General features: G+C 46.1%; 1 protein-coding gene across 1 annotated transcript in view; it reads right to left on the reverse strand.

Moving 5' to 3' along the window:
- sil1 (SIL1 nucleotide exchange factor) overlaps nucleotides 1–10,213 on the reverse strand; it is a gene marked incomplete at its 5' end in the record, with an annotated part of 81,949 nt that overhangs the window by 24,286 nt on the left and 47,450 nt on the right. The window contains 4 exon segments of the mRNA XM_037675130.1: nucleotides 5,014–5,178; nucleotides 5,257–5,353; nucleotides 9,403–9,524; nucleotides 9,595–9,690. Coding sequence (XP_037531058.1) covers nucleotides 5,014–5,178; nucleotides 5,257–5,353; nucleotides 9,403–9,524; nucleotides 9,595–9,690 — 480 coding nt within the window.

Below are 10,213 nucleotides of genomic sequence, written 5' to 3' on the forward strand. Positions count from 1 at the left end.
TTATTATTCCTAGCAGTAACAGTCTCTGTGTTTTATTTTTCCCTCTTATCTGAATATCTTGTGCCGATCGTTCACGAACCCTTTTGATAAAGAATTTCATAATACACCTGTGTTTAAGCTGATTCATGGTGTGTGTTGAATGGAAAATGCCAGAAATCCTTGTGAAGGTTCTGGAAAGTACCCGATGTTACACAAGAGAAACCGTTGAAAAACAGCTCTGAGCCAATCAGGATAAGACAGCACAAGATGACCGTGCAGAATGTAAACTAAAGTACACCCAAATTTTAATATGCATAAAATGACTTGCAAAGTCTCATAAGAACCAAGTCAAGATGGGACTCAAAGCCCGCCTAAAAAGGTGGGGTAAGCCGATGGGGTGACCAAGCTGAGAGCTGTCAGTCAAAAACAAGCTATAAAAACAGAAGATTCGGTTGAATCTTGGCTGTTTGGGGGATTCACTTCACCGAGGATGGACTAAGGACGAAAGACCATAGGACCCTTGGACGATTTTGGATTTAATAGGGCAATTTTTGGACGATTTCTAGCTGGAGAAGAACCTTTGGTAAATCCGATGGAATAATTTTCTTTTTTGGAATTATTTCTTCAAAACTCAACAGCCCGGATTACACCTGAAACCCATTTTCTTCAAATTGAACCAGCAAGGATTAAGGAGTGGCCTGGATCCTGACAGAACGGGACAGGGAAATCTGCCTTTACCTGATTCAGAGAGCATGGTAAGGGACGCTCCACAAAAATTGATCCTAACTAAAAGAGAGATTTACCAAATTTTAGAAGTGGTGTACGAATTGACAAGCAGAAAAATTTATCATATCAAAAACCTGGTTGCTCAGAGTTGTAGAAGGTCCTCCATGTGGTAAGAAATGATCTGTTGAGGCAGGTGGAGAGAGTGGGTAGGCTGTGTGGGTACGTGTGTTCCTGAGTGAAACCGGGCGCGGCCGGCTGGACTGAGAGAAGTCCGACACCGGGCTGAGAGGAGACCAAGTGCCTGTTTCAAACCTATCCATCCACCTCACCTAGGGAAAGTTAACAACTGAAAAGGATATAAAGAGTGAGAATCATCCATCATGTAATCTCTGTGTGATCCAGTGTAATCAATTATTGTGCTATACTGCTGTTCCCCTGCAAAAATTATTGATTAAAAGCAAAGCAAAACGTAAAATTCTGGATTCTTATTTCAAACACACCCTCTTGTTCTTGGAAGTGGAAAAACTTGGTTCAATGAAACAACAGAAGTATTTGGGAGGTTTTAAACGGTTTTCTTAGCTTTTTGAGTATAAAACAACACCCTGGAGTCTTATTTTTCCTAGATTCTAAAGACTGCCAGATCGGTTAACAATTGCAATGCTAAATCAGGAGATGAGCTAAAGTTAACTTGCGCTTCCTCATCCGCCGAACGTCCCCACTCCTGCTGTTAAGTGAGGCGAGACACGAGGTGAAAAGTTGCGTGTGGTGCAAGGAAGAAGGTAGTTAACAGTCTGGGTGAATCATCTCAACACAGCCTAAATCTAAAACTGTCCTTGGAAGCTGCTGCAGGTAAGACCTGAGCCGTAAGATTAGTTTTGAGACCCGTTGGAGGAGAGGCTGCGGTGAGGGCGTGGCACGTGCCCTGTGCCTACCTCGCTCGGATAGCAAGACAATACATACACATGAATATACATTCATATACATATCTATATATCTACATATAAAGCCTACATAAGCATCCCTGCTTCTATTTTTGTGTGGTTGTGAGCATGCATAAGTGTATAAGGCTTCTCTAATAGAACATTTAATAGTAACTGTGAAGCAGCAGAGACCCGACCCCCAAGACCAGAGGCAGACGAAAAAAGGGGGGATCAGAGCCCAAGACCCCAGGAGGGACCCCGACTGCGGAGCCCCCAGGGCCACCCACACAGGACGAAACACTCGCCCACCCCCCAGATCGGACCACAGGGGAGAGCCGGAAGAACCCCACCAGCGACCACATACAGTGACCCCCCGGGGCCAACAGCGACAAACTCATAGGCCCCCGCCGGAACCCGCCGCACCGATGCAGGTCCAGGCCCGGGCACGGAGGCCCGGGCACCGAGGACCCACACCACCCAGGCCAAGGCCTGACAGGGCCAGAGGACCCGAGCCCCACCAGGCAGACACCAGGCCGAGCCAACACACGCCCAAGCGCCCAGCCACCGACTCCAAGGGCCCCAAGCGCGCCGGCAGGCAAGGGCACACCCCACCAGGGGGCCGCGAGATAGGGGCGCGATGCCAAGCACCCACAATTGTATCAAAGAGGGGGCAGTCCGAGTCTCGGCCAAACAAATACCCATTCATACACAGACACAATCACACAGTCCCAGCCTCATTCTCACACTCACTCACTCAAGACATACAATAACGATACATTTCATTCTTATTCCCGATACGCACTCTATACCCCCCAGGTCCAAGACATGTACCCGCCCTCTACAGGGGGCAGCCCATGCCCAAACCCAGGAGGTAAACCCATTCATTCTCGAGCGGAGAAGAGCCAATATCCCAGACCCGGCCCAGGCCACGCCCAGCCGATAGGACACCACCCATCATGAAGAGGACATGCCACCGACCACCCCCACACACCGCCAACAACCAAGCACGCGCCCCCAGCCGCCCGCCCGCCAGGCCCCGGCAGCCACCCCGGCCAGCGGGCCAACCATGGCACCCAAAAGCCAAGCTCAGGGGGTCCAAACAATCCCAGGGAGAGCAAAGCGCCAGCACCGCCCACGGCAATCCCCCAGACCCCGAACCCCCACATAGTCCTGGTCAACACCCGACGGCCTGCCCTTCTCCCGGACCCCACCGCCGGAATGGCAGTTAGGGAACTAGGGGGGTGAGGAAAAAAAAAAGAATAAGACCCCGACACATACACCCCCGCCCCTAGATGTGCTGTTGGTGTGTGTTGTTGTATAGTGCCATTAAAAAGGAAAGAAGAAGGAGCAAAGGCTGGCATGATGCCAGTTTCCCCTACACCCCAACTCTATCCAAACCCTAGTGTCTAAATGCAACCATTGTAAGTGAGCACAGGCACAGGGGGCAAGAGTAAAGTCATCCCACCACCCATAGCCATGTGCCCACCTCAAGTTCCTATATGTGAATGTCATGAGGATGTTCTGAGTGAAGGTGTACAATAAAATTGAGTCCCAGGTGGGGAAAATAAAATTCAGCCAACAGGTGAAAAGGAGGAACCCAGACCAGTGGTCATTCCATATGTTGAGGGAGTATCAGAGAAACTGAGACGTTTATTTTCTAAACATAACGTCCCAGTGGCTTTTAAACCCCAAAATACATTACGGCAAAGACTGGTTCATCCCAAAGATCCAGTCCCCCAGCACAAACAGAGTAATGTTGTGTATGCTGTTCAGTGTCAGGAGGGCTGTGATCAGTCTTACATCGGGGAAACAAAACAGCCACTGGCCAAAAGGATGGCCCAGCACAGAAGATCAACATCATCAGGCCAGGACTCTGCGGTCTACACTCATCTCCAGGCCAGCGGTCACTCTTTCAGGGATGAAGATGTGCACATCCTGGATAGAGAGGAACGATGGTTTGAGAGAGGAGTAAAGGAGGCCATCTTTGTGAAAAGAAACCGTCCATCATTAAACAGGGGTGGAGGCCTACGTGTTCAATTGTCCCCCTCTTACAATGCTGTGATTGCTAGTATCACTCAGCCCTCTGTGAATAGTACACAGCCATCAGTGTGCTAATGATCCATTGTTAGGCTGATGGTCCTTCTTGAGCATGTGATCAGCTGGTTTTGGTTGTCAGCAGCAAAACTGGTTGATCCACTCTGAGAAGGTGCTATTTAAGAGACTGAGCTGAAAACAGCACCTCAGACTGAAGAAGTCTCTCGGACGAGAGACGAAACGTTTCTACATTTTTTGTTGTTTTGCTTTGTTTTGGGTTTTTTTGAATGTCCAGAGGACCAGATTTAACTTTTTTAGAGTAGTGATAGAAGTTGGGAAGTTCTAATCCTCTGGTATCTTTAGATTTCTGTAATGCTTTTAAGCTAATACGTGGAGTTTTGTTTTTCCAAAGGAATTTAGATATCAAAGAGTCCAGTGACTTAAACCATTCAGTTTAAGGTTTATTTGGAATCATTGAGAATAAATAGTTTATTCTCGGCAGGACCATCATTTTTACTGAGGCAACTCTTCCCATAAGTGATATGGGCAGAGATTTCCATCTAGTAAGATCATCTTCAATGTTCTTTAAAATTGGGATATGATTCAATTTTATTAAGTCTTCCAATCTAGGAGAAATATTAATGCCCAAGTATGTAATGTTACCTGATTGTAGTCGTTCATTGAGAGAAGTATTAAACACGCAGTTTATTGGAAGAGCTGTAGATTTTGACCAATTTATAAAATAATCAGAAACTTTTGAGAACGAGTTTATTAATTCGATAACATTAGATATTGAGTTTTCTGTGTTCTGAAGAAAAAGTAAAACATGGTCAGCATAAAGACTAATTTTATGTTCTATATTTCTACACAGTATACCTTTAATATCAGCAGTTTGTCTTATTGCTGCTGCTAAAGGTTCAATAAAAATAGCAAATAGCGCAGGTGAAAGTGGACATCCCTGCCTGGTCGCCCTCTGTAAACAGAAGCTTGAAGATATTTGATTATTTGTCCTGACAGATGCTCTTGGTGAGTTATATAATATTTTTAACCAATTAATGAAATGTTCCCCAAAACCAAATTTACCCAAGGTAGCAAATAAAAATTTCCAGTTTACCCTATCAAATGCTTTTTCTGCGTCCAAAGACAAAATAGCTGTTTCAATATTTTTACTATATGAATACTCTATTAAATTATATAATCTGCGTGTGTTTGTGGTTGAGTGTCTTCCTTTTATGAATCCAGTTTGGTCAGGATGAATAATGAGAGGAATTATTTTCTCTAATCTTTCAGTAGATGCCACAGTACCCTTTAACATTTTTGTTAAAATCTTAGTTGTACATAATGTGTACTGAACCTTTTCACTGATCATATCATGTAACATGGTAACAATGCGTGAGCGCAGAACTCCTCCTCCATCTGTCTCAAACAGCTCTGATAAAACCTGCAGTCCTCCGTGGGACAGGAAGTGCTGCTGTGCAAAAGGGAAGTGGCGTAGAAGAGAGGCCACAGCAAACAGGACCTGCATGAGGAACATTCACCCATCAGTGAACACGTGTAGGCTGAATGTTGAACTGTGCTGCAATCTTTTGACTTGTACCTTCTTTTTAACGCTGAGTAATTGAGTTGTAGCCAGAGTTGTAAGAAGAGTTTGCAGAGCTCCTTCCTCCACAGCTTTGACCTGGACCACAGGGTTACTGCAAAATGAAGAGTGCAGTCAGCGAACACACACACTGATACATCTGTGAAAAACAATGAAGATCAAGACAATTCTTATCACTGCAGAGATCAGGCCTTTGCACTAATGACGAGGGAACTTGGGAGCAAGTAGACCTTGTAGACCTGAAAGATGCATATTTTCATGCGCCTATTGTGGTAGAACATGTTGTGGATAGAATACCACGTCGTGTTCAAAACGGCGGAGGCGTCGCCCTTCGTATAAAAGATTTATTTGACACAACATGGGTTACAGATATTCAGAGACAAACAGTTACATTAATAAGATATATGCATATAAATGGAGCATTAAGAACAAACCGCCTCGTGCGTGCCTCCCTGAAAATGCTCAGTGCGCGTGCGTCATTCCCGGCCTTTTATCCCCGTTTGAGAAGGCTAGCTTCCTGATTGGTTCAGCTTCTGTCGCTATGGTTACGACGTAGCCCGCCCCCTCAAGGACGTTACGTCTATATTTCAGATAAGTTTTGGTTCACTGAAATAGGCTTTTGTTTAAAGTTTAACTTGCTATTATACTTTAGGGATATAAAATGATTCGTGTCTAAATTGTTTATGCATAATAATTAATAACTATTAATTATTACCTACCTCCTGGGTGTTAATTCAATATCTGTTGGAGGTCTGGTGATTCTGTTTTTAAGGCAGATTCATCTTAGTTTCTGTGTCTGCGTTTAAAACTGTTAACACTGTTTGTTTAACGTGATTATACCTTAGTGATAACACTGATTTGAAATAGTTGTTTATTTCTAGGAATAATTATATTATCCAACTTATGTTCGTGTTTTTATTTGGATCATGGTTATACTCTTAATTTGATTTACTTAGTCAAACTATATTGTCTAAATTAAAGAGCTGTTCTAGCTTTATTTATGTTAATCAGTCTGCTCTCTGGCCTGATTTGATTGCTTGTAATTTATCAAATGTGAACTTGTAAAATTATCTTTAGCTACTATGAGATTATATTTAAAGGTCAACTAGTTAGAATTAGCAAACACTTTCTATAAACATAGTTCAACCTTGAAAGAAAGACACACACACACTTTATATGACCTGACATTTGAGTGCTTGATAGGAATTATAAAAAGGTATAAAATATTAAATCCAACAAACATCACTGCTTTCTCAGGTTTGCCTATCAGGGTCACCACTGGCAGTTCTGAGTACTCCCATTCGGGCTCTCTCTCCCCCCGAGGGTGTTCACTCGGTGTGTGAAGGCAGCCCTCTCTCCTCTGCAGGCCTGCTGAGTGAAGGTTCTGCCATACTTAGACGATTGGCTTCTCTGCGCCCCGTCTCAGGCCTGTGCCTTTCACGACACGAACCGCCTGCTCGCTCATGTGTCCCAGTTGGGCCTCAATGTCAACCTGGAGAAGAGCTGCCTGATCCCTTCCCAGACGATCACCTTTCTTGGGATGGTTCTGGATTCATCTTCCATGAGAGCTCGCCCATCCGCTCAAAGGGTGGCCGGCATACTCCAGCTGGTCAGTCGGTTCAGGCTGGGCAGACAGCTCCCCTAAGTTGCCTTCTTGCAATTACTCGGCAAACTGACGTCAGTCACTCGGGGTGCCCTTAGACCTGCTGTCACTTCGCCCCTTGCAGAGGTGGCTCAACAGCTTTCGCCTGGATGCCAGGCTGCACAGGCATCGCAAGCTCGCAGCGACGTGGTCATGTCTTCATGCCCGGACTCCATGGAGGGACAAAGATTATTTGTCCAGGGGTGTCCCCATGGGAGTGGTAGTGTCGCAGGGAAGTGGTCACGACAGATGCCAGCTCCATGGGATGGGTGCTGCGTGGTAACGCAGAGCGGTTCAGGGCCACTGGGATCAAAAGGATTGCTCCAGGCATGTAAATGTGCTGGAGATGCGTGCAGTGCACTTGGCACTCAGGCAATTCCTGCCTCACCTGGAAGGGGGGCATGTTCTTGTTCGGTCAGACAACACCTCTGTTGTCTACCACATCAACCATCAGGGGGCACCAGGTCAGCACAACTTCTGAGAGTGTCCAGAGAGCTCCTAGAATGGGCCTGTCCTTGCCTGTCCACCCTACGGGCAGCGTACTAACCAGGGCGACACAATCAGGTCACAGATTTTCTCTCCCGCCAAGGGTCCGCTCCGAGAGAGTGGTCCCTCCACAGCGACGTAATGCTGATGATCTGGGACCGTTTTGGTCAGGCAGAGATAGACCTGTTTGCGATAGAAGAGTCGACTCGGTGTCCCCTATGGTACTCTCTTACGGGGGCGTCGGGTGTGCTGGGCCAGGAAGCATTGGCTCATCCTTGGCCAAGGGTCCTCCTATATGCCTTTTCACCCCTTTCTCTAATTTGGCCAACCCTTCAGAGAGTCCTCGAGGAAGGCCATAGGATGCTGCTGGTGGTTCAATATTGGCCAGCGTGACCATGGTTCCCACTGCTATGAAGTCTATGTCAGGGCGTCCCATGGTGTCTTCCGACCAGGAGGGACTTGCTGTCTTAGTTGGGGGGACTGATATGGCACCCCAATTCTCAATGTCTTTGGCTGTGGGTGTGGCCACTGCAAGGCTAGGACAGCAGCTGACTGGAGTTTCGAGCCTCGTCAGACGCACCATCCTGGGCGCCAGAGCACCCTCTACTCGTCAGCAGTACGAAAACAGGTGGCGTCTGTTTTCCCAATGGTGTTCTGATCACAACGAGGATCCAGTCTCCTGTACAGTACCCACCATTCTAGAGTTTCTCCAGTCTCTCCTTGGTCGCACCCGTCGATAGCTCCACGAGCATCAGGTTGGGACCTGCCCTTGGTTTTCGAAGCTCTGTGCCGCCCTCCTTTCGAGCCTCTGACGCAGACGGACCTCAAGTGCATTTCATGTAAGATGGCTTTTTTGTTGGCTATTGCCTCAGCAAAGAGGGTCAGCAAGCTACATGCTCTCTCAGTCAGCCCCTCATGCCTCAGGTGGGGCCCTGAGGGCTATTGTGTTACCTTGTGGCCAAACACTGCACTTGTACCAAAGGTGTCATCTCACTCTCACTGTAACCAACCGTTGAGGCTGGCATGTTTTCAGCCTACGCCTGGTGAGGGGTCTGGATTATTGTGCCCGGTGAGGGCACTGGAGGCATACGTTGCAGCTACTACCGTGATAAGACATTCAGACCAGCTGATTGTGTCTTATGGAGGCCCTAGGTTAGGCTGTCCTCTTTCCAAACAGCGCCTCTCCCAGTGGATCGTGGATGTCATCTGCCACGCCTATGCTGCAGGGCATGGCCCCCTGCTGGTCGGCGTGAAGGCACACTCTACCATGAGCGTCTCCGCTTCCTGGGCTGCCCTAAGAGGGGTTCCGCTGGAAGCAATATGTGCTGCTGCATCATGGGCTTCCCCAAGCACGTTCACCAGATTTTACAGAGTTAACATGGCCACCCCTCATCCCCTGGGCCAGGTTCTTCTACAAGGGTCCTCTGGGCCTCCTCTGTGAAGTGTGTGCTTAGGATTCCTTGTGATATCGTTGGTATTAGTCATTCAGTGCTTTCAGTACCGCCCTCTGGCAGTCAGGAGGGATGAAATAGAACGAAAGTTACGTATGTAAGTATGGTTCTATGAATCCCAGATGAACGCCAGAGCTTCTCTGTCACTCAGAATCCTTGCATTCCGCGAGAAGATTCTGTAGGAGCAGAGCTGCAGATGACGTCGGGCTATATAGCCTCTGATTGGTCATACGTGTCACACCTGTGACTCCGTTGGTATTATTACTCGAACAGCGAATGCGCAAAGGGAACATTCAGTGCTTTCAGCACCGCCCTCTGGCGGTCATCCGAGATTCATAGAACCGTAGTTACATACGTAACTTTAGTTTCCTTTACAAAGTGAATCAGCACCTTGAACAGAAAACAACTGATTGATCATCAGAGAAAATAATAAATTCAGATTACAGGAACTGGGATGTACAGCAGCAAAACTCCAAAAAGATTCATGACAAGCAACAAAGTAAATCATCTTTCGTAATCCAAACTTTCAGCAGCTACAGAAGCTCAGCTCGGAGCAGTAAGTACCTGGAAACAGCCGACCCCAGAACCAAGGCAGAGTTCTCCTGCAGCTGGACATCAGAACTGTTCAGAGCTCTGAGGATAAAGCGAAGACCTCCCATCGAGCACAGTGTCTGAGCATTATCCACCTAACAAACAGCAGACGGAGTTAAGGGAGAACATGTCGAAAAGTGCACAGGTTGTGTGAACTCGGGTTACCTGATGAACCATGTACTCCAGCTCCTGCAGGATGCTCAGCCTCTGCTCTGTAGCTGTGTGGGCGCTGCTGAACTGATCCAACAGGCGCCTCATTATCTGCAAACAGAAGCTCAACTGAATGACCAACAATGGCTATGCTAACAAGTCCAGTAAACCAAACAAATGGAAACCAGATGTTCTACTGCTGGATCACATGTTCATGTTTAAGAACAGGACATTCAGACACAAGGTTTTCAGTCTCTGAGCAGAGTAAATAAATGCCCAAAAAGAAAAATAAAGACATATTTCCAAGTGGGGAAATTCAAATACAACTGTAGTTAAAGTAAAAAAAAAAAAAAAGGATCTTATAAAATGTTGTTTCTTTGAAATATTGGGGTTTACTTGTGTGTAAGTCCTAACTTAAAACACATTTTAACAAAAAAATAGACATACACATATACATACATACATACATACATATATATATACACATACATATATACATAGATACATACATACATATACATACATACATATACATACATGCATACATATACATACATACATATAAATATATATATATATACATACATACATACATACATACATATACATACATATATATATATATATATATATA

This window comes from Nematolebias whitei, chromosome 4, assembly GCF_014905685.2.
Source record: "Nematolebias whitei isolate Nwh7 chromosome 4, NemWhi1, whole genome shotgun sequence".
Taxonomy (NCBI): domain Eukaryota; kingdom Metazoa; phylum Chordata; class Actinopteri; order Cyprinodontiformes; family Rivulidae; genus Nematolebias; species Nematolebias whitei.